Below are 25,515 nucleotides of genomic sequence, written 5' to 3'. Positions count from 1 at the left end.
GATCCTTCTTTTGAGAAGTGACCAGGGTACATATGCTACAAATAGGGAAAGAACATAGCAAAATGTTAATTACAACTTGACTGTAGGGCAAATTGCAGGCAAAAACAGCTCAAGATGCACAGTGAGCCAGAGTAAAACCAGCAAAAGACAGAATCTGTCAGCAAATAGGTCAAAGAAGAAACTAGCAAGTTTGGAGGAAGGTTTTCACAAAATCCAAGGGAGCACCAGAACTCTGGTTCATGGTTTAGCAGGATGCCTCATTCTTACTGGGGCTTTAGAAAAGTCCTCAGAGATCATGTTCATAAAATCTGATGGGTTAAAGACTAGAGACTAGGGAAAGGTATCTGCACTTCGAAGATTATGTGCTGTTAGTAAGATCCACAACAGCAGGATTTCAGCCATCTTGCACCTGGGGACAGCCATGGACAGCCATTCCATTTCAAACCAGTTAATCTAAATCTTTGGAAATAAATTTCTAATTGTTTTTTCTCCAAGCAGACTCTTCCTCAAAGAACAAGTGTTGTTACAGGTTGGCACAGTTGCGTTTTCCTGATCTTCCTCATGCTCATGCCCACTGAACTGTTAACAGTGGGTTATAGCAGCACAGTGTTCCCAGACTGGGAAAAGGATCAGCTTTCAAATATGGCAGAACTATAAGGAGAAAAGGGAGAAATAAGGAGAAAGGATTATGCAAAGAAATTTGTAGCATCTTTGCCTGGTCACCAAGTCATTGGAAAGATTCTGTCAAACCAAAGAAAATAATCAAATGCTTTTAACCAAAGCCAGTATAAAGTATTTGTTGAATATATGTATTGACAGTAAAGAGGTAAAGCAGATCTTCATACAAGTGATATGAAGATCTCTTGTATCTCTTTATACAAGAGATATGGCTACTTTATCTGGAGGCTGACAGAGCTCTCAAGGGATGGATTTTCAAGTGAGGAACTATTACTTTTGATACAGAAGTGGGCTAACACAGCAGCTGAAGGCACTATCTGATTTGAAACCACTGAAATCACTTGACTGAAGATAGCTATGATGAAGGGGCTACGCTGGCAAATAAAAAATACAGTCATGTCTGCAGCCTGTGTTTGATTTAGGCAGAGCTGTGAAATACAGAATGAGGTTCCAAGTTCATGCTTTGTGACCTTGCTTGCTGGAATAAGGTTAATAGGAAATTTCCTTTACTGCAACATACTGAAATCATTATACCACAGGGATACTACCTTTTGCTCTGAAACTCTTTCACATTCATATACAGGCCCTCCTGGAAGGAACTCAAGGGTAGATTTTATTCATCTAACAGAGTAGTTAAACCATGAACTTTGCTTCAGGCACCAGAGTAAGCTCCACTTTTGGCTTCTCTTTCATACTGACCATTTCAACTAAATATTCATTCAAAATCTCTCTGTTCCCAGAGAGAAGACTGATCTCAAAACATACCAACTTCAATGCTGAGAAAGAGGTGTCCACCAATTCAAAACTTGGTCTGTCAACCCTAACAAACATAGCCTGTTCAGCCAGAAAGATACTATTCGAGGTGCTCTGCCTTCCCAGTTGGGTGCTGTTTGCAGAGGCAGGTAAGAGCAGCACTGCTCAGCTGTGTGCGAGGTCGTTCAGGGCCTTGTATCCTTCATCATGACATACAGAAGGGCTTCAGGACATCCCTTCTACTGACTAAAGACACAAAGGAATCAAGCAATAGGCTACCAAACAGACTTTCAATGGGCAGATGCAGGGGTGACATCTGACACGGTATGGGAAGCTGCAGTTCAGATGCAGAAGGACATTAAAAGGATGTCAAGTCACGTACTGAGTGTTGCAATGAAGAGTGCACACGCAGTCTGTGTTGCCCAAGTAAGAACTGAGAAAACTCCATTTCACTGTAAGTGTCCTTGGTGATATACTGTGCTCTCTTCCTTAAAGAAGACTCTGCTCTGCTTATTTGTTTCTTTTTGGCCCTTTACAATTTCTTTTTTAAGATTATGTTTTAGTATCAGATTTTCTAAGAAACTTGGTCCACTGCCATTCATCCCATGAGGGATAGTGGGTGAACCCATCTCCAAAGGGACCAGCTCAAGTTTATGGGCCTGTTTTTTTCCTGCATTTATCTGATGTACTTCACTTGTGTTGCCCTAAATCAGATTCTGAGGATAATTTAGCTTGCTGCAATCCATAAGGATGATGCGGAGAAACACAGATGATTTTATTCGTGTAGGGAGTTCAGCTGCAAAGGAGAAACTGCACCACTCATAGGTTGGACTGAGATTTTGCTCCAGAAATGGTCAAATGATTAATAATTCCCCTGTCCTGAAAAGCTGGTCTTGCTGTACTTCCCTTTTCATACAGATCTTTTCTGGCTCTCTCCCAAAGTGAGTTTTAAACTTGGGGTGCTAGGACAACCTCCACAAAAGCTTTACCCTACCTGGAGCTGTGCTTGAATGCTGGCCTGAGATAGAAGTGGTTCCCTAGGGAGTAGAGGTGAAGTAGGGGAGGAGAAAGGTCCTTTTTTGTTCTCAAGGTCTGCAGTGCCTATCTCCAGGCTGTGTATGAGCTGGAACTGGCAGGAATGTGTTAGGACTTAGAAGAGGAGAAGACGGCAGAGACCCACCATCACAAGGCATAGCTTCTGACTGAGATTCATCTGGGATGCAAAGTACTACTCCTCTGACCTCACTCCTCACATGGAGGAGATGTGGGAAAAAGTGTTGCTTGTCATGAAGAAAATATTCTCATCTCTTCCGGAGTGAAAAGCTAAGCTAATAACATTCAGTCCAGGCTATGTTTTGCCCAAGGCAGTCAGCTTCTCTAATCTTTTCCTGACTCACTGCTGTCCAGGAAAGAGGCAGAGCTCACCTAACTGGCAGTCTGAGGTGCAAACCAAGGCCCATAGGCTAAGCTGCACCCCAATGCTCAACAGGAAGGAAGGGGTGGAACAGGAGACATGGTCCTTTTCTCGCTCCCCTGGGCTTTGCTCAGATTCATTCTCTGCTGCCTGTGCAAGGATACTGGCTATGGCAAACACTTCAAAAGTAGAAACATATCTAAGAAAGCAAACCTGCTTCAAATGCTTACTGTATACATTAATTGTACAATTTCTTAAATCAAACTGGGTGTTTTTGCCTTTTTTTTTTTTAAACAAAGTTGCATTTCTTAACAGTCTGGAGGCAGAAAAATAAACAAGCGGGTGATGGAAAAAGCGCAGCACTCTCTTGCTGCCCATGAAATGCAATTTAGTTAAGTTGCTCTACTATTGAACCTGTGAATTCAAATGAGATGAAACAAAGTCAGCTCACCTGAATGCAGAGCTCTTCATATTAACTGTCATGGGATGAACCTTCCAACACAGCACAGACGCAAGGAGTCTCGTTAGCACCGTCCAGGGAGTGCTGCTTCTCCCTCCTTCACTTGTCCTGAATGACTAGAGGGTGAATTCCAAAAAAGATGATCTGGTGCTCCAGCATGTCCACTCCCATAAATACTACTCTACAGAGGAGGCCAGCTGCCTGTGCATGTGAATCTGTACAGCCATCTCAGAGACAGATACCACATTTCTCCAGATTTCCTTGAATGTATGCTGTGTATTGCCATAGAGGGACAGTTAAGGTTACAGTGATGACAAGAAATTAGTAGTGTCCCACTGGAAGAGGTACTTGCTCTAACAAGGTGATCGTCTTATTTGAACAGCCAGTCAAGACACTTATGCTTCCAGCACCTGTAGAGCTCCACACTGCCTTCTGATGATTTCAGTAAATAGAGAAAACCTTGGAAAACCATGGCAGATATTTTGGCCTCAGTAGGGAAGGAACTAACCTTGTCAGTGAGAGGGACAAGTGCTTCCTGGATACACAGCTCAACACAGCTGGACAGCATCTGATTTGTAATGGACCAGTATTTTCTCCTACCTCTTGAGAAATAAAATAATGAAGGAATGAAGGGATCATCTAAACACTTTATTTCAGTTAAAATTACAGCATATAGTTTGGTCTGATCAACACAATTACAAAGGCCAAGGGAAAATTGAATAAAATTGATTCATTACTATGGAAATTAGAAACCACTTTATGCAAGAGTTGCAGATAAAAGCACCTTATTAGTTTATCTTTATGAGACACCATCAACACTGCATCACACAGCAGCACCGTAGTTCATCCACCTAGATGAAATCACTGTTATTCAGAAGGCCAGTTTGGCCTATCTGTAGAAAAGAAACTTTCTCACCCTGGCTCAAAATGCTGTTCATTAGTCAAATAAGCTATACAAGGATCACAAAACGATATGATACTTATTCACTGGGCATTATTAAGCTCTGTCATTTCTTTACCGTCATGTGAGTGAATTCATAATCTTTGAAGATATGATATGCCAATGCGGCTGAACAATGAAACGTTACTGATGTTGTTGGAAATCAGAGAATATGAGATGGAACAAGTGTGAAGGGGAGCTTGTACCATTTTATCACAATAAACACTTTTCTTCCTTTGACTAACATAAGACTTAGCATTTCAGTAAATTCTTTATGCTTTGAAAGAACAAGACTTCAGAGTCGTTAAAATCACAGACTGTAGGAAATGAAGCTGCAAGTCATAACTCAAAATTGATGTGTCAATAAATCCAGGAATTAAAGGGGAATTTGAAAGCCTCCTCTGGAGAGCCAAAGCAGGTTTGGCAATTAGTCAGAATTTGAGATAGTAAAGTTACATTTATCCATCTATAGACATAGGTACGTATATATATATATATATACACCTACGTATTTTGTTTCAGCAAAAACAATGCAGAAACTTACAGACATTTCATATTTTCTTGAGAAACAAGAAGTACATGCCTAAGGCTGAACTGGGCAAAGATAATCTAATGCATTTGTACTCAACAAGCACTAATGGGCTATTAGTGTTGTTTTCGCTAAGTGATGTACAAACGGTTGCTCTTTACCAGTAAGTTGTTATTTCTGAGGTAGTTCTCACACTGGCCTTCATTTTAGGCCCAGAACTCCAAGTCTTCATGTCAAAAAAATACTGATGCTTGTTTACACCCAAATGGAAAGACTTCCTTCTTTTGCCAATGGTCCATTTGAGGCAGATTTTGATATTACAGCTTTGAGAGAAGTACAGTCACAGAAAATACTGTCTTTAATGTCTCAGCGAAGATGAATCAAATGTTTTTAAAATGCACCGAAAGATCTGAAAGCAGATTTAATAATTCTTACTCATTCAAATTTCCAATTTTAGAGCTCAATAAATCTCAGCAAATATTTTCCTTCAACACTACCAGAAGCCTTGGTAATTTCAGTTCTGGATCATGCCCAAGATATATTACAGACCAATGCTTTGCTAGGACCCTGAACTGAAGACAGTCTGGGATGTATCTCTTTCGTTTTCTACAGTAAAACCTCCAAAATACTCACAAGACTCACACTTCAAAACTATGTTTTACCAGAATGCAAACCAAAATCTTCAAGACCTTCAGCATGTACGTCCCCGCCTATGGTCCCACACCAACCTGGTGTATTCAGTTCTGAATAGGCTACATGCCTTCTTCCTCCCAGGAAAATGTTTTTTTTTTCCGCCACCTCTGAGGTATGGCATTGGGTCTAGTCCCTGCTGCAGGCAGATCTCCCATTCTACTCAGGCATACCCCAGTCTGTACTGGTGCTTGTTTTTCTCTCCTTCCTTGACACTGCTGGGACACCACAACTTTATCCAAACTAAGCAGGGGCAGCTGCTCTCAGGGGAAGACTAATCTTCCCCTCTCCAGGTCCACTCGGGCCAGAAAGCAGCAACCAGAATAGAAGCCTTCGTTTCTGCAAGACCTAACAAAAAAACCTTAAATAGTTCTGCTCTTTCACAGTTAGTCAATTTTCTCTGCTTAAACAGTGTTCTTCGCTAAGATGATACTGGTTATGCCATCTCTACCTAATAATGTACAACGCCAAAGCTTCATGTTACATACAGAAAAGTCTTTCTAAACTGTTTATCCCTGAGTGCTCCTTGACAAAAAATAACAACTGTACTTCCTACCATGAGGTATACTATAGCTTTTATTATGGCTTCTGACAGAAATAAATTCGGTACATTTAGTAAAAAAGAAAAGGCAACCACTGCTGAAGAAATCATAAATCTCTTCATCCATCTGCAAACAAGGATGAACATTTAATAAATTTTACAGAATCCTTGCAATCTTAGGCTTTGTTTCTTCTATTTTTCCCTTTAACATTATTTTATCACTTTTGAAATATTTCCCATTAAATCTAGAGTTAAAATGCTCTTTTTTGTTATCCCACACTTTGATTTGATTTTGGCCAAATTTGCACCGCAGCTGACACTTATGGGTTAGTTCAAAATACTAGACACAGTTACACAACTGGCCACAGTTTTCATAGTTAACTCTGATTTACTTTGTTTCCCCAATTTTCTCCCCGTTCCCTAGTATGTAAGGTTTTTCTCCCCCTTTGCCTAACGTTTTCTTTGTATATACACTTTTGCCATTTTTCCAGTCTTCCTCCTCTCTTCCTCATAGTTTTCCAACTCCCGAATTCCACCCTTGGGAATATCGCTTACTCTGTCCTCTCCTTCCTTTTCCCCACATCCAGTTTCCTCCTACTCTGTCTCTGACTTCTCCTTCTTTTTCTTTGACATCCCCTTTTCTTTGACTTCTCTTTTTTTTTTCAGATGGGTCTGCTAATTTGTCCAATGCTTTTTGCATTCCAAACTGGTCCTGCCTTCACCCCCTCCTCCAGGATTCATCAATCACTACTTATATTCACAAAGATAACTTAACCCCTCTCTCACGCTTGGACAACTGCCTTAGTATGTCCTGCATCCGCACAGGAGAGTCTACAATTTGCTTCAGATCTGACTTGCAGAACTTAAGCTCTGGAAGCTCTGGGAAAACACTCAAGAAGAGTGTCCTAGCACACGACATACTGTCCCAGAGGACCAGTAGAGAAGCCAGGACCTAAGTGTCAGGAAGGAGTGGATTTTCCTAGCTGCGCTAACTACAAAGCACTGCTAATGCTGACACGCAGAGGGAACGGTGGGGATGTGCTCACCTGCAGACACATACCAAGATATGCAGCTTGAGATGAGTGAGCCAGCAAGCTGCTGCTGAACAGCCAGACTGAGAACATGATGTCTGTGGGTGGGAGTGTTATATCCCCAGCAGATAAGGCAGTGGCTTGAGACAAGACTTGATTTTGGCAGCCAGACTCACAAGGTGTACAGGGTAAGATTCTGCCGTGCAACGGTGATTCATTTCTTCTTTCCAACAGGGTAATAGTGTTACCTTACCAGAGTGGTACAGTATTGTCTGGCATTTCAGTTAAGAACTATGATAAACATGTTTTTTCTCTTCAGTGCCCTTTACTGACAGGTAGGCTGCTAATGACTTTATCTTCTAAATCTCACAGCTCAGACAATTGGTGCAAACCCCGTCAGTATTCTAGAGGTGACAGCACAATCCCTAGTAAAGCAACACACAAAGCCCAAAACAAGCCCCCAAGATCAACAAAGCAAGGAATCTGGCACAAGAGGACCTAAACACCAGCTATTCAAAACATACCTTTTGGCTATATGTATATCTAGTGTCAGGAGCAAACAAACCTCAAAAGAAAACTGGCTGGTTGGGTATTAACCATCCCTGTTTTAGGCATCTGGAAAAAAAAAGCCTTATTCAGGGAATCTCTTAAGGAGGAAGAAAGACAAGCTAACGCCAAAGATTTTTATTTCCTCTCACCTTCTATTAGCCTTGAGTGGAGAGTTGTATACTGTGCCTATCATCATGGTGCAGCCATGAAGTTGCTTGTCAATGAATGGCAACAAACAAGAACTAAGATGACTTTTACTTTCTCATACTGTTCATGAACCTCCGTTCATCTGGAACTAATGTGTGAAAACATGACTAACTTGGCCTTTAAGTCACTGTACTTTATTTCTTCCTGTTAGATGTAAAAACAGTGGTGGAGAACATCAGGAAGGATCAACAAATAGCTTTCAGAAATCTGATTGTCAGACTACTTCAGGGTTCTTTATTATATACTCTGAGATTTCTCCCCCCAGTTATACAACACACTAGTTAGATTCATTGGCATGCATGCAGTGCTAAGAAGCTGTATTTATTCTCAGTGCCAAAAGTAAATACTGAAATCAGCGACATTTTTGATCATTCAGAAAAACAAAAAAAGCAACTAAAAAAGAACAAAGATAATGAAATGAAGTTAAAATAGCCCAAACGAAACCAATCAATTTTTAAATTTGGAATTTGTCAAATTTGCAATAAGCTTTATCAATCATGTGAATAACAATTCAAAAGGATAGAGATTTTATTAGCTGTATGTTTCCTTACTACTTTTATATTCCTTTTATGTCTAAAAATTATTTTATTCCTGGTCCCTCACTAGTATGTAAATTTTTACCAGCATCAAGTAACACACATAACAGGACAGAAAAAAAAAATCTCTGAAGCAGGGTAGCATTCTTTTTTTCTGCAAGTAAAGCCATTCTTCACAATTGCTCAGAAAACAAGAGAAAGTCCATTAGAATCTTCAGACTCTTAACAAAGACTCTTGGCTAATGTTACTGGTCTAAAAAGGAGATAAGCCATATAATTTTACAGGAAGCAATCCACTGAATCCTTCAGCAAACACAGCTTGGCAATCTATCTTCAATTCAAAATAATGAGGTGGCAAGAGTGTGATAGAGAAATAAGTCTTCAAAAACATCACGTAAGGGAATCCAGCTGTGCCTGTATAGTTTCCAGCTATTTAAAGGAACAAAAAGAGAGAAAAAACTCCACTCATATAAAATGTTGTTTAGAAACATGCAAGCAGAAAAAAAAGCCCACATACCAATATTTTCAACTATTCATACTAAATCTATTCACATAGCAATAAAAAGTCCTGTACTCATGAATATTTGTCTTTACATGAAGGTATTAGAATTCATTGCTGCAATTTAAATATTCAAATTTTAAAGAAGTAGTTGTCTAAATACTGCCTTTTTTACATGCACAGATGTTTTGCTGTGAATTTCTAACGCATAATAACAAGGTAAAAAAAATAATGGAGTTCATTTTGACTGGATTATGAGCCTGGCATTTCAACTGAAGACTAACACAAAGACACTCTTTCCAGAGAGCTCGTCATTGTTAACCATCAGCTACTCCTCTCGATCTCACCGCCAGGTATGCTTACAATCACCCAAGCCCTGCCCATTCCAAATTTGAATGCACAGACTCTTCTTGAAAATGTTTTATGTGATCAAACAAATCCAACAGCCTTAATTAAAGTTGGATCCATTTTCCCTCCAGTTTCATTAGATTTAATTCATACAGGCAACACTTCCTGCTGAGCAGCATACGGTGTTTACAAAAAAACTATAGTATTGTAAAATCTACAGACCTTGTTATAGAACTCAAACAGCTCCTGATGACTAAATTCTACAAACACTTTCTTCAGGTTCTGTGAAGGAAAAAGAAAACAAAGGAAGCAATAAGCATACCTCTTTTTTTTCTTTTTGGTATTCATTCAGGTAATTCAGACTCTGAGATTAAGCTATATGAAAGATAATGGTTGCAACAGTTAGTTTTCCTTCCATTCACTACAATGTCTCTCATATATGCATATTCCATTTTAGTGAAGAATTCAAGTCTACAGGTACATCTGTCCTCCTGCTGTGAAGAATAATAATAAAATATCCTATGAAAATTATTTTATTACCTTATTTTTAAGTCAGATAAAAATGAAAGATTACATTCATCTTTCTCAGCAGTCTGTCTAAGATCTGGTAAATACCATTACACAATGACAAAGTCAGTAGTCTACTTGGTTGAACTTGCACAGCTATTAATGTACTGCACCAGCATAGAGCTAATACTTGCATTCATTAATCTAACAGTTATGATCTTCGCATGCTGACACTGCTATAGGTAACTATGCACAGATTCAGCCAAAGTTAACAATTAACACAACAGTTTCAAAGCAGCGCTTGAACACGAAAAATGCAAAACAACACAACTGATGGAAACTACTGTGGATAAAACAGATGGTGATAATAATCCTCTGCACGCATGTGCTAAGGTATGTGGAGATGGGGCTTAAATTAAAATTTCTATCCTGCTTAACTCGCTTTCAAGAAACAGGTAGTTTAATGCCTGCTCCTTTCAATCACCTTGCAGATCTATCCAGACTGTTTCTAGCTTTATTCCTTCCACTTCACTTTGTCACTTTACTTCTTTTAAAATAAATTCTTAACTATTACTGCACATTCTCTGTGTTGTTGCGAGACTTTCCAAGGCTTGGAGGCATTCCTGAGGATAACAGCTGCACTTCCATAAACACTAACAAGGCTCTGTGAAAACCAAATCCGTGGACACGTCTACTCATAAAATATTAGCTAAAATAATATACACATGATAATTTTGTTTAACTGATACCAACTTCATGTACAACTTAAGTCAACATAAAAACACTTATCAATTGAGCTTAAATGAGCAAGGATATTTTCGCATACAGACAAGGCTGTGGGCCAGATTCTGTGTACTGTCATACCAATGCAAGTCTCAATTTAAGTCAAATAATGCTGCTGAATTTGGCGCACCAAATGCACAAGAGCAGCAGAAGCCCTGGGAACTCAGGATAGGTACTGCCAGGAACTGTAAGACACAGGAAAGGGATAAAATGACTGGGGCCAGCCTGTCTGGTGCAATTCCTCCTCCCCGCTCTGCAGAAAGAAGAATCCTTTCCAACAATTTCAGGAAGGCTACAAAAGCCTAGAAAAGGACCAGTGATTTGCATGAAAGACCAATCTTCCCCCTCTGGGAAGGAATAATGCAATTCTGGGAATCGTATGCTGAATACAAAGTAAAACTACCAGGACAGCAGTTCTCTTTGCCATGACTCCAGCTGATTCTTCTTCCAAAGAGCATAATGCCGTGACAGGGAAGTAAAAGCGTTTTTAAAGGCTTTCTAACAGCTAAGAAATAAAGAGAAAGCAAACAAGTGGTTTCTTCAGAAAAGAAAGAAGAGAGGAAAGAAGAAAGATACACTAAAAGCAAATGGATCTACCATTTCAGGCTGAATGTTTGTTTGGCATTCGCTGTTCCAGAAGGATTTTGGTGTTTGAATGGAAGGAAGCGAAACTGAAAAGAGGAGGTTCAGAATAAAAGGAATGTATAAAGAGGAGGTTCAGAATAAAAGGAATGTATATCATATATCTTAAAGTTTATCAGTCACAATGAATAGTAAGGGTCATCTCTTGCACAGATCCTGGCAGAAGAGTATGCTGGATTTCAATATGACAGTTTCGCAACGCTTCCAGAAAGGGGCAGTGGGTGTGTGGCACCTTCGACCACCAGATCTCATTTCTCCAAGGTCTAAGTCTCATTGAAGACTGGCACCTTCTGGGACTACTTTAGATCAGCAAGCAAGGTCAGCTTCTCTCACACACACAAAAGAAAAGGAACTTGAAAAGCTTGTCTTTCATATTTTCCTCTAACTACATTAATTACTGTAAGTTATAAGGTAGGGTGTGCAAATGAAAAGAAGTGTGGTCCTTTTAATTCAGGTTCTTTTTACTAAAAAACATCACCATTCTTTATGAACAGGCTGAGATCTCTCTTTCCATTATTATTTAATAATCACAGTCTGACAACTAAAACAAAATTTATATTGCATCGTGGCAGGCAAATGTCTGTGGAGATCTAAAAGAAAGCATGCCTTGCCAGGCTATGTTTCTGAACTGGCGGTGGAGGGTGGGAGTGTCAATGGGAGAGAGGATGTAACAATCTTTTATGAAATATGTTGTTTATCTGCAAGTAATCCTCTGCTAAAACAGAATTGTTTCTGTGGGTAAAAACCTGGAACATCTACTACATCATTTCAGCAGACAGCAGTGTCACAAAAAACTGTGCAGAAGTGTGGCACCAGTTAAAAATGTTATTTTTACAATATTAAATTTCTCATTATTATGAGTCCCTTGAGGAAGGTGCCAAACAATTATTGTTATGTGATCAGGAGTTCCTATATGGACCACAAAAACATCGTATCATAACTAGGTCTCCATCAGAAAAAGCTACACCTGAGCAGGCTGATGGCCCCCCATTTTTAGCTGATATCCATTATTTGCTTATTTGCTTTATTCTGTGTGAACACAAACAACTGTAATTAAAACAATGTGTCACAGGACTAGGTTACTATCCAGTTCTTTAATTAATCAGTAAAATAGTATTAAAAATGACTGTATAGATAGAATATTGCTAAAGCCTGCAGAGTAGGCAAATTCCTAATCTACTTTATGGAATTTTGCTCAGATAAAGACACAAAATTAAAAATGGCAATAATTTTTCAACCATAACTAAAACATAGGATAAAAAAAAATCACTTTCAACTTACTGACTTAATTAAATGTCACTGTGTGCAGATAGAGTCTCAGCCTATTTACGAAAAGTGCAGTTAAGCTGCCTTCTTTTATCTACACATGCAGGTTTTCAGATGTTGTCTCTGACCTAGTATGCGTTTCCCAGAACATAAATAAAAAAACAGTAATTTGCTGGATGTCTAACTTCTTTCTTCCTTCTATCAAGTATATCATTCTCTTCCTCTTTCCTGATAAATTTCCTCTCATTCCTCACCTTCACTCTACTCTTTCAGTCATTTCTGGCGTCTCATTCTCTCTTGGCTGTTATCGTCTTCATGTGAAAGAAAACTAAACAGAGTAACCAGAAAATTAAAATTAATTTATTTCCATTGTCATACTCAGTCACTTTAATACTTTTTCTAATTACATCCCAAACTTTGCTGCTGTGGCAGTAAAAATCCTAGCTCCTACTTTTAAGCATTTTAGCCTTGAGGGTGACAGCTTCATAGAGGCAGAGAAACATAGTTGAAGACGTTATTCTTATGAAGACAAAGAAATCTCTAAAATACCAAATGTTCATTCTTTGGGCATATTTGAAAACGTGGAGACAAGCTTTTTGTCTGATTCAATATCCATGAAGAGTGGAAGGGACAGCACTGGAGTCATGCACTCAATCAGCATAACTGAAGAGGTGATGTGCAGCATCTTCAGCTAAATAAAGCTGCTGTTAAGTTCAATGTGCCAATCTGCTGTTAAACACAACAGAGCGTTGCATTTACTACTGGAAAAGTCTGCGTGAATTGCAGGTGTCACCCAAGACAAGTATTTACATCACTCTGAAACCATTGCAAGGAATTTGCAATCCATTTGACTGGAGCATCTCTCTTACCAGGAGAGGCTGAGGGTAGCTGGGTCTGTTTAGGCTGGAGAAGAGAAGACTGAGGGGGGATCCTATCAATACTTACAAATACCTTTGGGGTGGCTGTCAAGAGGATGGGGCCAGACTCTTCTCAGCGGTGCCCAGTGACAGGACAAGGGGCAGTGGGCACAAACGGAAACATGGGAAGTTCCATCTAAATATGAAGAAAAAGTTCTTTACTTTGAGGGTGACACAGCACTGGAACAGGCTGCCCAGGGAGGCTGTGGAGTCTCCTTCTCTGGAGATATTCAAAACCCGCCTGGACACGACCCTGTGCAACGTGCTCTAGGTGAATCTGCTTTGGCAGGGGGTTGGACTAGATGATCTCCAGAGGTCCCTTCCAACCCTAACCATTCTGTGATTCTGTGAATATGGTAATAAGTTTTCTGAAACGTATGGTTTAACATATTTGGCCACACACCACTACTGAATGTATTTTAAGTGTTAAAATTAAATTTTAGTGCCAAATTGCCTTTATAGATCTAGATGGAATCTGATTTTGTTCTACCTCTTCTCTCACCCCAGGGCTGTATCAATTTACAGCCTCCTGAGAACTTCTGTGAAATTCTAATAAGTTTAACTGATTAGGGTTGTTTTCTCCCCTTACCTATCTTCTCATTTGTTGTTTGCTGTCATTTTAAAAAACATAACATCTTCACTAGTCTCTAAAACAGCTGTTCAAACCCAAATTTCCTTTGGGGGACGGGGTGGGGAGAAGAGGGGAGAGAAGGGAAAGGAAAATGAAGATAAAAACTTCCTGCTCCAAAACAACAGAATATGCTATCCTATCCAAAACAGCTATTCTGAATGTATGGCTAATTCCACAAAACAGCCACAATCATTTAATATACACTTAGCTTACAACCACCAGCAAACAATTAGGTGATTTTTTAGCTGAACATGATCATCAGTATAAAATGATGAAGATTCAACTACACAGGATGTAAGAGTCTCCAATTTCCCACTGCCTCAGCTAACAATATATTTTAAACATTAATACCTTCTTGCTGCAAAATGTTTCTGTGGAAACCACGCAAAAAAAATCTCTCCTTAAAATGCTTCAGAAAACAGAGGCAAATTCCTGGTTATCATCAAAGGATTTGGTTTTGTGTTTTTTTTTTTTTAATCCAATGCTCTAGATACATCTGGTTTAATGTACTACTGCAAAAGGCTTTATTACTCATTACAGAGTTTTGCAACCTTATTTATTGTCCAGCTGTATTCCACACATTTAACTCCCCCACCCCATGCTTAAGCATAGAGCAAGGCACTAGGAGTTATAAATAAAAGAGAAACTTCTGGTTTTAAAGATAACTTGAATATGAAAAATTGATATTGCTGTAATAGTTCTCAACTGCAAAGCTGTAACTACTTTTACGACATTGCAAAATAAACGCCAAGTATTCTGAAGAAAACAGATGGAGGGACAAGCTGGTTTGTATATCTAAATGTCTACTGATAATGATAACGTTCTATGACTGAGCACATGTAAAAAATTACAGTATATTCAGCAAAGTTTGTTAATAGTAACTAGCTGAAGCAACACATATCCCAGTCTCCATACTCTAATATAACTTTTAATACTATCTTGAGCCACATCTCAATTAGGTTTGAGAGAAGAATATTTTCACATTTGCTTTCCATTCCCTTTTTTATTCCTATTAGATATCCCTAAAATCTCAGCTATAATGGAAGAATATGGATAATTAAACTAATCAGTTTATGGCCAAATTCAGACGCATTCCTAAACAGACCCCCCGTTGATTCTTAGTAGCCTACATTTCCCTCTGGACCTCTCACTGTCTATGCTACATCATTTCAGGCTTCCTTTAAATTTCCTTGGACCCTGGAGAACTATGCTTTTGCTTAGGCAGTTACAGATGGGAAGAGGGCTGTAAGTTGTATTTCACAGAATTTATCAGCAAGTTTAAGCTGCTTGGTCAGAAAGATGAATTGTCGCATGGTAAGAAAAGCAGATGCGCTAAAACAGACCAGTATCACTTAAAAGCACACCTGTTCCTTCACTCTCTGCACATAAGAGACAGCAATTAAGACTTTATATTCTTACAGCAGTAGATGGATATAATTCAGCTAAGGGATTCAGCAGAACACAAGGAGTTAAATACTGACTTATATATTCCTAATTACACTTCTTTCACATCATCAGAAAATGTGACCTTCAAACTTCATTCTTCTTCCAAGCTTATTTCCATTTGCAGTACCAGATAATTATTTTTGTAGAGAAAAAAAGTGACACACCTCATGACTGAATTACATGCATTTTCAAGTCCCAGTGTGCAACTGTTATAAAACAGAACATCTTTCATACTAACCCCCTATTTTCCTAATCGATATGTTAACATTTAGTTTGTACAGATACTTTATTCTACCTTTCAAAGTTGCATTTCTTTTTCATATAAGCTTCAGAATTCCAAAATTCCCTGTGGTATTTAGGGAGATCAAAATCAGCAGCATACTAAGGATGTCTTTTCCTCCCTTTGCAATGTATTCGTAAGCTCCCTACTCAAAGCTCTGTGTTGATTCCTGAGATCTAATCAATGTGTTACTAGAAGCTGATGATGCTTTGGAGATACACAAAGACAATCATACTCCAGCAGACACAGGATCATCTAAGCATGTTTTCATGGAAAGTACCTAAAATAAATTAATTGCCAGTCCCGTAGTGATCCAACAGACTCTGCAAGCACTTGGAGACCTGCAGAAGACCTGACATACTTCCAAAGAGCAACAAGAACTGTCAGTCATTTCCATTTTCACTCCTCCTGTTCCCTTTCACCCTTATGAAAATATCCATCACTGGCTGGATGAACTGGTGCAAAGAAATGGCACACAACTACTAAAAAGACCACATAGGCTGGGAAGATCACAGGTCATTAGAGCAGACAGGCCTCTTTCTTCACAGTAGGGGAGAAAAATGCTTTTAAAACTGAGATAATTTTCTGGAAAAAAAAAACTACAGTTTTCACCTCAATACACCTAGTCAGAGTAAATACCATCTTGCTAAAGAAAAGGGAGATAGCAAAGCATTTTTTTCCCAACAGTTGTAACCAGGCAGAGGGTTCCTTTGCCTTGAATGTACTAGGAATTCACATTCCTATAAATAACGTCATTAGGTTGGTTGGTATTTTAATGATACTTTTGCATGGAAAACCTCTCAAAAACAGAAATCTAGAGTTGTGGGGTTGTCACTTCTGTGAAAAGATTATGTTTAATACACTTCTACAAAAACATCAGAGTGAACAAACATGCTTTTTGGGGAAATAGGTGGTAAATGTGTACCGATCACAAGAAATACTTAAAAGCAGGTCTTCTGTACTGATACCTCCCTGCATGTTCCATGTATGGAAAATGGCTCATAGAAGATCTACTGAAAGGCTGACTTCCTTCTACGACTGTTCTGTATTTTGTATATACCTTCACGTGCCCTTCCCTTCTTTGAAGACAACTATACACAGTACAAGGTCGTTATTGATTCCTCACCAGTCTCCACATGGGATCAGTCACTAACAGCATAAAGCATCCATCTGCACAAACGTGCCACTGTAATTTCAGGACTCCATAGGAAAATGTGTAGGTATAATTCTCAGATATAGTATCCAGCAAAAGACGTGTTTGAAAATTTTTAGCTTCACTCACTAATACGCCACCACACAATTACTAAGAATACCAGTGATTAATCTAAGGAACACAGATCCTAATAATGACAACTTTCCTATTTCATCTCTCTCATAATTTTGCAAATTATACTGTACTCCTAATACTGTAGAAAGCTCTCTGAAGAAGCAATCTCACTAAAAGTTTAAAACAAATATACCCTTTCTTCCTGTTAAATTTCACTGTATCAAGCATGGAAAAAAGCATCTCTGGGAAAGCATATACACCATAATTGTTGTATATTGCTTATACAGTGTACAATCCATAACTATCAGAATACAACTTTCTTCTTTAGGCAGAACTCTGATGACTAAATAATTGTATTCATGAGAAGAAATTAAATTCTTTGATCTTTCACATTATGGTACAGCTTATTTGGCACAGAAATTATTATATAAAAAAAATTAAGTTCATGAACACTGCAAGGAAAAACAGGGAGTTACAACTCTGTGTTTCATTTATTTCCACCAGGGCTATCACATAAGTCTTCAAAGACCATGAAGACCAGTGAGCTCACACTTCTATTCTAAGATATCTCACTTCAAGACTGACACAATAGTCTTATATTCACCTTGAATGATAAGGAATGCACTTTTCTTCTTATGCTTGTACTCACAGAGAACTAGTGCTGAAGAAACAGAGAGCCCAGCAGCAAGCATGATGGCTCCAGAAATGCTTTAAGCTATTCTGACTTCACATGTTCACTGAATTTGATCACAGCCAAATTCATTTTTTACAAACTACACATGAAAAAAGATGTCACATAGGCCTTATGAAATATTTCCATTACTGTACTCAGAAAATAATCCAATTCTAGGAAGCTAACAGAACTGAGTGTAAATATTAAGTGCAACATTAGCCTAGCATTGACATCTGAAAATTTAAGATTACGGACCCAAATGGCAAACACTGCAACTCAGATTAGTATTTTAGGACAGTGAAGCTCAGCCCTACAGCATCAAAGGCAGACTGAGACAGATTTGTACGTAGATATACAATGGCAAAACCTCCTGCAGCAAGGACAGCAGCTCAACAACATGGACAGAGTGTTGTAGAGAGCTTCTCACACAGCTTGCTTGTAACTGGCATGATTAACATGGAGTTGCAAATCTTTTCTATTCAAATCAGATACACATCTAATGCTGGGTCTGAACAAAGCAGGACTTAGAGAAAGCTCAACTTGTGATCCAGACTGCTCAGGAAGCTGTCCCTTTGATCTCAGCTAAAAGCCAGACAAAACCTCCTGTGTCCAGGGAAGAAACTTGGGTTATTGTCATCTGCATCCACAACTAGAGGAACTGCTCCGACAGAAACTTTATATGATGTAGTCATGCAGATGAGTAATACTTTAAGAAGGCTTTAGATGAATGGAGGAAGCTGGCATCTTTTTACAGCATTAGCTTCTGAGCCTACCTGGTTAGATACTGCAACACTGCATTGTTTTACCACCGGAAAACCTGATAGTATCTATTGTTTCTACTGAGGCACAAGAAAAGAGGCTGGAAAAAAGATGCCAGCAGCGAGAAGAAAGATCTAAGGAAGCTCAGATCCACGTGAAATCAATGTAACTGATGTGAAAATACCCTTTCAAAAAAAATCTGCTTAAATATTTAGGAAACATCAAGATTAGATAATTTATAAATTAGTTCTTTCGTTTGGGATGGGTCACTCAGAGTATCACCAATTTGGATTTTGTTAGGCAGACAGGCAAAGATAAAATGTTTGTGTTTTTTTCTGTGCTAAAAGAGTGTTAGTGGCTGTCAGCAAGCACATCTCTGATCTCCAGCGGGCAAATCATTCCAGCAGCTAGTAACTGGGTGCTTGCACACAAGTCCTAGCTGCTGAAAGAGACTGGAAAGCCATGCGGGAGTGAGGGATGTTAACTAGCAGTCTACTCCCCAGCAGGATCAAAGACTGAGCTCCTAGAGAATAAGACTGATTGTAAAGTAATGTATATTTTCTTTCTTTTTAATTAGGAAGTCACCTACTATTTTTACTGCATTCTAAGAAACAGAACAGCTGTACAGCTTTTGCTACAATACTCACAATTTACAAATAAATCCCAGACTACCAGCTAGTACCTCTTCCTCAGCAGAATCAACCCAGCAAGGCCTTGAACCGTTTGGATCAAGGACATACCAAAGTCAGAGTGTGATGAAAAAGATATCGCCACATTGACACAAGCAAACACCAACATTTCTCAGGCAACACGGCACAGTGAAAAACTGGAAGAGGTCTTTAAAAGCAAAGTTTCTCAAATTAGACAAAAAAGCTTTTCCTTTTTACAAGGATCAAAAAAAAAAAAAAAAGACTGTGTGGTCTTTTCAGACTATGACTCTGCAAAATTAAGAGGACTGTGGAAACAACCACTTATTACGAAGCAATCCACCAACAACTTTTCTTTCTTAGTTTGTTGCTGAGGGTTACATATGTTCTAATGATGCAAAAATTAGCTATTTTGGATTTTAGACAATGTAACTTCAGTGATCTTGCTTTGTTACTTTTGCTGAAAATTTAAAGCGGTGTGGTGTGCTGTGAATTCTCACTTCTTACAAAGGAAACTGGACAGAGTGCTAAGGACAGAAAGTACTACAAGTGCTGTGTCAGTGTTTTCACACACTGTGAAGATGAAATCAAACCACTCACCCACAGTTTCCTTCAAAGCCAGAATATCAATATAACTATATAGGTAATACCCTCTCAGGGAAGAAAAAAAACCAACTTTTGGCTAACATAAGCAATTTGAAAGAGGGTATCAAATCCCTTTTTATTTTCTTCAAGCCTGTGTGCTATTGAATTACAGTTCATACAGGCTGCTTTAACAGAGAGTGAGTAATGCAAAGGAATACAGTACTAGATCTGGATTATTCTACAGATTGCTGGAGTACAATGCAGTACTCAGGGTGGTTGCAATAGTTTCAGTGAATATCAAAACCAAGAAACTTTTTATGTTTTTCTCTCAAAATGAATCCGTTTAGCTCCAAATTAATTATATTTTTCTCTTTCAAGCCAGCACTGCATGATGTAAAACTAAAATGGTAAAGCAAGGAATAAAAATTGATATATATGGTGTAATCTTTTCATAAAGACAGACATGCAATTAATATTTAAGCTATGCTTAATGTCTTTCGAACTTTTACCTTTTTAACATACATGTTCTTCAAAGGAAAAAATGGAAAAATAAGGTGTTACAGGTCAGTAACTGCAAAGGCTATTTTGTCTGTATGAACGATTTTATAAACTGATGTTTAAACCTATGTTCAAGATACTAAGTCACTTCTAAAAAAACACGGAAAGCTTATGATCTGCTTAATGTTTTGTCTACACTGATTATAACACAGGTTAAAAGTGTAATATATGGGTAACTCATTGATATTTAGATTTGCACTCTCAGAAGTTACAAAACTTGTAAAATAATCTGTTTCCAGATTTTTCTTACATGTCCTCTTATATATGGACAGAATGCTAAGAATATATTTCCTGACTACCAAAGGTTTTAAATTTAAAAGAAAAATAAATAAAGGAAATTCTTTAAAATATTTTCTCTTGAAATAGTATTTATTTGCTACAATGGAAAGGAATTTAACCCAACTTTTCTCCTCCTTTTAGTCACAAGAAGGTTTTCAACATGTATACTCTTCCCCACAACTTTCTTGCCTCTAAATTGCAGAGATATGTATTTGATGGATGGATGGGTAAGGAATTGGTTGGATAGCAGCATCCAAAGAGTTACAATCAATGACTCAATGTCCAAGTGGAAACTAGTAATGACTGGTGTCCCTCAAGGGTCCGCACTAGGACCGATACTATTTAATATCTTCATTATTGTCTTCATTAATGACACAAACAGTGGGATTGAGTGCAGCCTCAGCAAGTTTGTGGATGACACCAAGTTAAATGGTGTTGCTGGTACGCTGGAGGGAAGGGATGCCACCCAGAGGGACCTTGACAGGCTTGAGGAGTGGGCCCATGTGAACCGCATGAAGTTCAACAACACAAAGGGCAAGGTCCTGCTTGTGGCTCGGGGCAATCCCCAGCATCAATACAGACTGGGGAATGAATGGATTGAGAGCAGCCCTGAGGAGAATGACTTGGGGGTACTGGTGGATGAAAAGCTCAACATGAGCTGGTAATGTGTGCTTGCAGCCCAGAAAGCCAATCGCATCCTGGGCTGCATAAAAACAAGTGTAGCCAGCAGGTTGAGGGAGGTGATTCTTTCTCTCTACTCCACTCTGGTGAGACCCTACCTGGAGTACTGTGTCCAGCTCTGAGGTCCCCAGCACAAGAAAGACATGGACCTGTTAGAGCAGGTCCAGAGGAGAGCCACGAGAATGATGCAAGGGCTGGGGCACAAGGCCGATAGATTTGGCATTGTTCAGCCTGGAGAAAAGAAGGCTCTGGGGAGACCTTATCGCAGCCATCCAATACTTAAAGGAGGCTTACAAGAAAGATGTAGATAGACTTTTTACCAAGACCTGTAGTGGCAGGACAAGGGGCAACAGTTTTAAACCGAAAAAGGGTAGCTTTGGAATGGACATAAGGAAGACATTTTTTACAATGAGGGTGGTGAGACACTGAAACAGGTTGCCCAGAGAAGTTGGGGATGCCCCATCATTGGAAGTGTTCAAGGTCAGGTTGGACAGGGCTTTGAGCAATATGATCTAGTGATAGATGTCCCTGTCCATGGCAGAGGGGTTGGACTAGGTGATCTTTAAAGGTTCCTTCCAACCCAAACCATTCCATGATTCAAAGATGCACGTCTTCTTAACACAGGACATTATTTTACATATGAAAATACATTTTAATACTTGCATTGCAATATTCAGGCAAATTAAAATTATGTCAGTTAATACTGAAATAGTTTGGTTTTAATACTGACTTTCAATATATTCAAATCCAAACCAGCTAGATTTTCTCTTCTTAAGATGTAAGTAATGAGGTGATGGTAAAGGGAACAATGAAGATGAATGATATGCAGGTATGGCAAGTTAGAAAAATTTTATTTCTAACCTGACATATTGACACATACAAAGTTACACATATAAACACAGTTTTTACATACACGGGGGAGTTTAGCTTAAATAGAGAAAGAAGAATATGATGGTGAAGAGTACTACCAGGGAACTGTTAATAGCTGCTTCTCCAATGGCTAAATGGGCACTGTTAAGTCTGGCTTTCCTTTATACAGCAGAAGTATTTTCCAACAATCTCAGGGCAAACTTAGCTACCTTGAACCCACTGTATGTTATCCCATATTCTGGGTTGTTATACGCCTTTAGGGTATGACTATCCATGTACAGTAAATTGCTTTGTCTTTAATCTTCATGATTCACATATTCTTCTATCTAAAGCAAACTTCTGTGGTTTTTGCATTTTCCTAAGAAAAATGAAGAAGTAAGCGGGACTGAACTATCTCAAGTTCAAATTAAGCATACATCAGAGGCAAAATAGAGACTCTATTATTTATTTCCTCCTACTTAGTACAATGCAGTGCTCTAGTTGCATTCAATGTGTACAACTGAGCATCGACTGGCAGAAAAATGAACTGGGAAAACAAGTGGTTGACAGATGAACTGATGAACCAGAAAGATACCCTGATTAACCTGGTCAGGTACTCAGCTGAAGCCTCAGGGTGACAGCAGTCTTATGAAAAAGCATATGAAGAGTATCTGTGCTCTCTTACTGGTGAGTGACAGAATTAACAGTTGAACACAGGCTGAAGGGAGATGCCATTAGATTCCAGGCATGAGACAAGTTTTGTGACTGGTGAAAGAGAGTAATTCCACAGCCCCACGCAGAGGAATGAATTACCAAAATTGCAAACCAGTTGCTCTAATGAGAACAAACAGTCCAATACGCTCGGGACCATTATTTTAAAAGGATTAAAGCACTATTGCACAGGAGAATCAATTCTATCTGGATTGTTTTGTTTATCTTGGAGATAACAGGAATTGTTCATGTTTTCTGCATGTTGAAAGTATTGAAATGTAAAAGTAAACACATGAGAGGTGAAAAGCTCCAAGCCATTGCTTGGTAGAGCAATGAATGAAAGCTTTAGGATATGGAAGATCCAGAAAGAATTTCCATTCCTTTTTACTTTTGGGAACTAAAACTTTTCCTTCTGAACTTTGGAAACACATCCTTCAATAGTTCTACATGCAACACAAGAGACTTCTTGTCTTAAAACATATCCCATTATATGAGGAAGAGAAGAGAGCAGTTACCTCCATTAGTAAGAACACAGCCATCAGGCAGTGAAATTATTCTCCTCTGCTCGGCACTCATGAGGCTTCATGAGACACTGCATGCAGTCCTGCACGCTCCTAGTACAGGACAGATGTTAAGAAACTGGGGGGAGTTCAGCATCATCTGTATGGCTATCATCTGGATGCACCATGTGTGAAGAGATACTAGGAGAAGTTGGTTTGCTTAGTTTGAAATAGGGTTCAGAATGGGGAATCTAATTGTGGTCCTACCTGTAACAGTTTTAGCATTAAATTGTACCTCTATGACAGGTGATTTTAGTTTCTCTTCTTAAAGATTACAGATCTCATCTGTTTAGAGAGTCCACCTCATAAGAATGATATTTGGTAATAAATGATAACCATCCCTTACCTGAAGAGCTGATAAGGAATACAATTTCAATTCATCCACGAGGATTCAATTTCTCTGAATATTTTTCACAGGGAATGACCCAAATTAAATCCCTAGAAGCTGGCAATCACATCTTTTAGATGGCCTCTGTTCTTCACTCTTAGAAGACGTGGAACTGGACACACAAGTAACCTCAATAGATATTGGCTAATCAGCAGTGACAGTAGACAGAAAGATGATCCAGATAACTTGGTAGCAGGCCAGTAAAACTCACAAGTGACAAGGCTGTTGAATAGTCAGCCCTCACCTCTTGTCTATCACCACCAGTTTAGAAGTGCTGCACCTGGAGTCTAATTAATGATTTTTAAGCAATGCAAAAGTATTCCAGCACAACCTCCAATAGCTCTGAAACTTTAAAAAGAGCATAAAACGTCCACAAAATGCAAGACAGGACTGAAAACCCAAAGGGTCTGGAAATCTTGGACAAAAAATTGCCACTATGAGTCAGTTATGCCTCTAGACACCACCTAGCCATAGGGCTCTCGGTGTAGAATGAAAATGCTATGGTCAGATAACACAAGGTGCTGGATTCACTTCAACTGTTAAAATGCGTTTAATAGAAAGTCAATAGGTTAATTTTGCATTAGTGGTTGCACAGCCCGTTCACTCAGAATGAAGACAGTATGAAAACACAAGGCTGGCATAAACTCTGTATTAGTTGCATATATTACAGACAATGTGACAGAATGGTAATCATGTACCAAACATTACAATTCTTCTGTGAGCAATCTGGTAGTGCAGAGATACAGTATTAATGATTGTGAAATCATGCCTAGACTCTATGGTGTAAACTTAGTTGTGAAACCATGGCATTAGACTTAATTTCTTCTCCAGCTACTGACTGGCTGTGAATTGAACTGGAAATGCTATTTACAGGTCAGCATGTGGCAATATTTCCAAGCAAACAAGAGACTGAAGAGGTGAAGATAAATATCAAAATGGGGCTGTCAATTACCTTGCTGAAAGCTCTTACACAAAAGCTCCCTGGAATATTTCACTACTGTAAATTCATACCATAAGGAAACTCATAGGGCATTATTCAAATGATAGTAATAATAGTTACTAGAAAATGCTACATTTTCTACATTTCTGTTTAATGCAGCATGGCATCATGTCCTTAGTAGTTGCATTTTCCTGCATAATGCATTTTGCTAACACTGTGTTTACAGACACCATGACAGATTAAACACTGACAGAGATCCACATTCAAAACCTACACAAATTAATGAAATTTTAAGACAATTTATATTGGTTACTTCATAAAATCCCAGCATCCCACTGCTTCTAGTTGCTGACTACAAAAAGCTCCTAAATTCTCTCCAGTTGAATGACTACAGTTGAAAGTGCAAAATAATGCAAAAATTTTAAAACAAAATATAGCTTTGTCATAAAGCCTGCATTCCACCCTGACCACAGTGGTTTAAATATGCGATGGTTTCATAGCTTAGAAAATGTGTGAGACCAACTGTGACTGAGGATTACAAAGAAAGTAATTATGTCACGCAGATAATCCAGAAATCAATGTAGACCATGGAAAAGACCAACCTCAAGATCAAGAGCCTGCAACAGTGGCTGCTGTCCAGCCCTGCCATCACTGTATTCTAGGAGTCAGGAGGAAAAGCTAGTCCTTCTTTCACCATCCCTGTAATTCCCAGTTAGGTGATGCCTGGGCTTTGATAACAGCCTGTCCCTGTGTTTCTAAACTACTATGTTGACAGCTGTGTAAAATGACGTAGGGGGTCTCAGTCATAACCCACAGCACAAAGAATAAAAGAAACTGAAGTTCATGTTTTATTGGTCTGAGCACTTAACGAGAAATAAAACTACTCGCTCATCCAAAGAGAGAAAGAAACACTGTTCTTCCATATGAGTGTCTGAAGAGCAGGGCAGTCGTGTTATGTATTAACAACAGAA

At 38.8% G+C, this 25,515-nt stretch overlaps 1 protein-coding gene across 3 annotated transcripts in view; it reads right to left on the bottom strand.

Annotated features, from left to right (window-relative positions):
• COMMD10 (COMM domain containing 10) overlaps positions 1-25,515 on the bottom strand; it is a 146,787-nt gene that overhangs the window by 16,666 nt on the left and 104,606 nt on the right. For 2 of the 3 annotated variants that reach the window (XM_068423897.1, XM_068423900.1), the window contains 2 exons: positions 9,398-9,457; positions 8,004-8,757 (listed from right to left, as the gene is read on the bottom strand). The exons of the other annotated variant lie outside the window; for it this stretch is intronic. In XM_068423897.1, coding sequence (XP_068279998.1) covers positions 8,719-8,757; positions 9,398-9,457 — 99 coding nt within the window. In that variant the 3' untranslated portion in view covers positions 8,004-8,718. Of the gene's footprint in view, positions 1-8,003; positions 8,758-9,397; positions 9,458-25,515 lie in introns of those variants that run through there. 3 annotated transcript variants of the gene reach the window in all.

This window comes from Nyctibius grandis, chromosome Z, assembly GCF_013368605.1.
Source record: "Nyctibius grandis isolate bNycGra1 chromosome Z, bNycGra1.pri, whole genome shotgun sequence".
Classification (NCBI taxonomy): Eukaryota; Metazoa; Chordata; class Aves; order Nyctibiiformes; family Nyctibiidae; genus Nyctibius; species Nyctibius grandis.
Note: the sequence above shows the minus strand (reverse complement) of the source record. Positions and strands in the feature narration are given on the sequence as shown.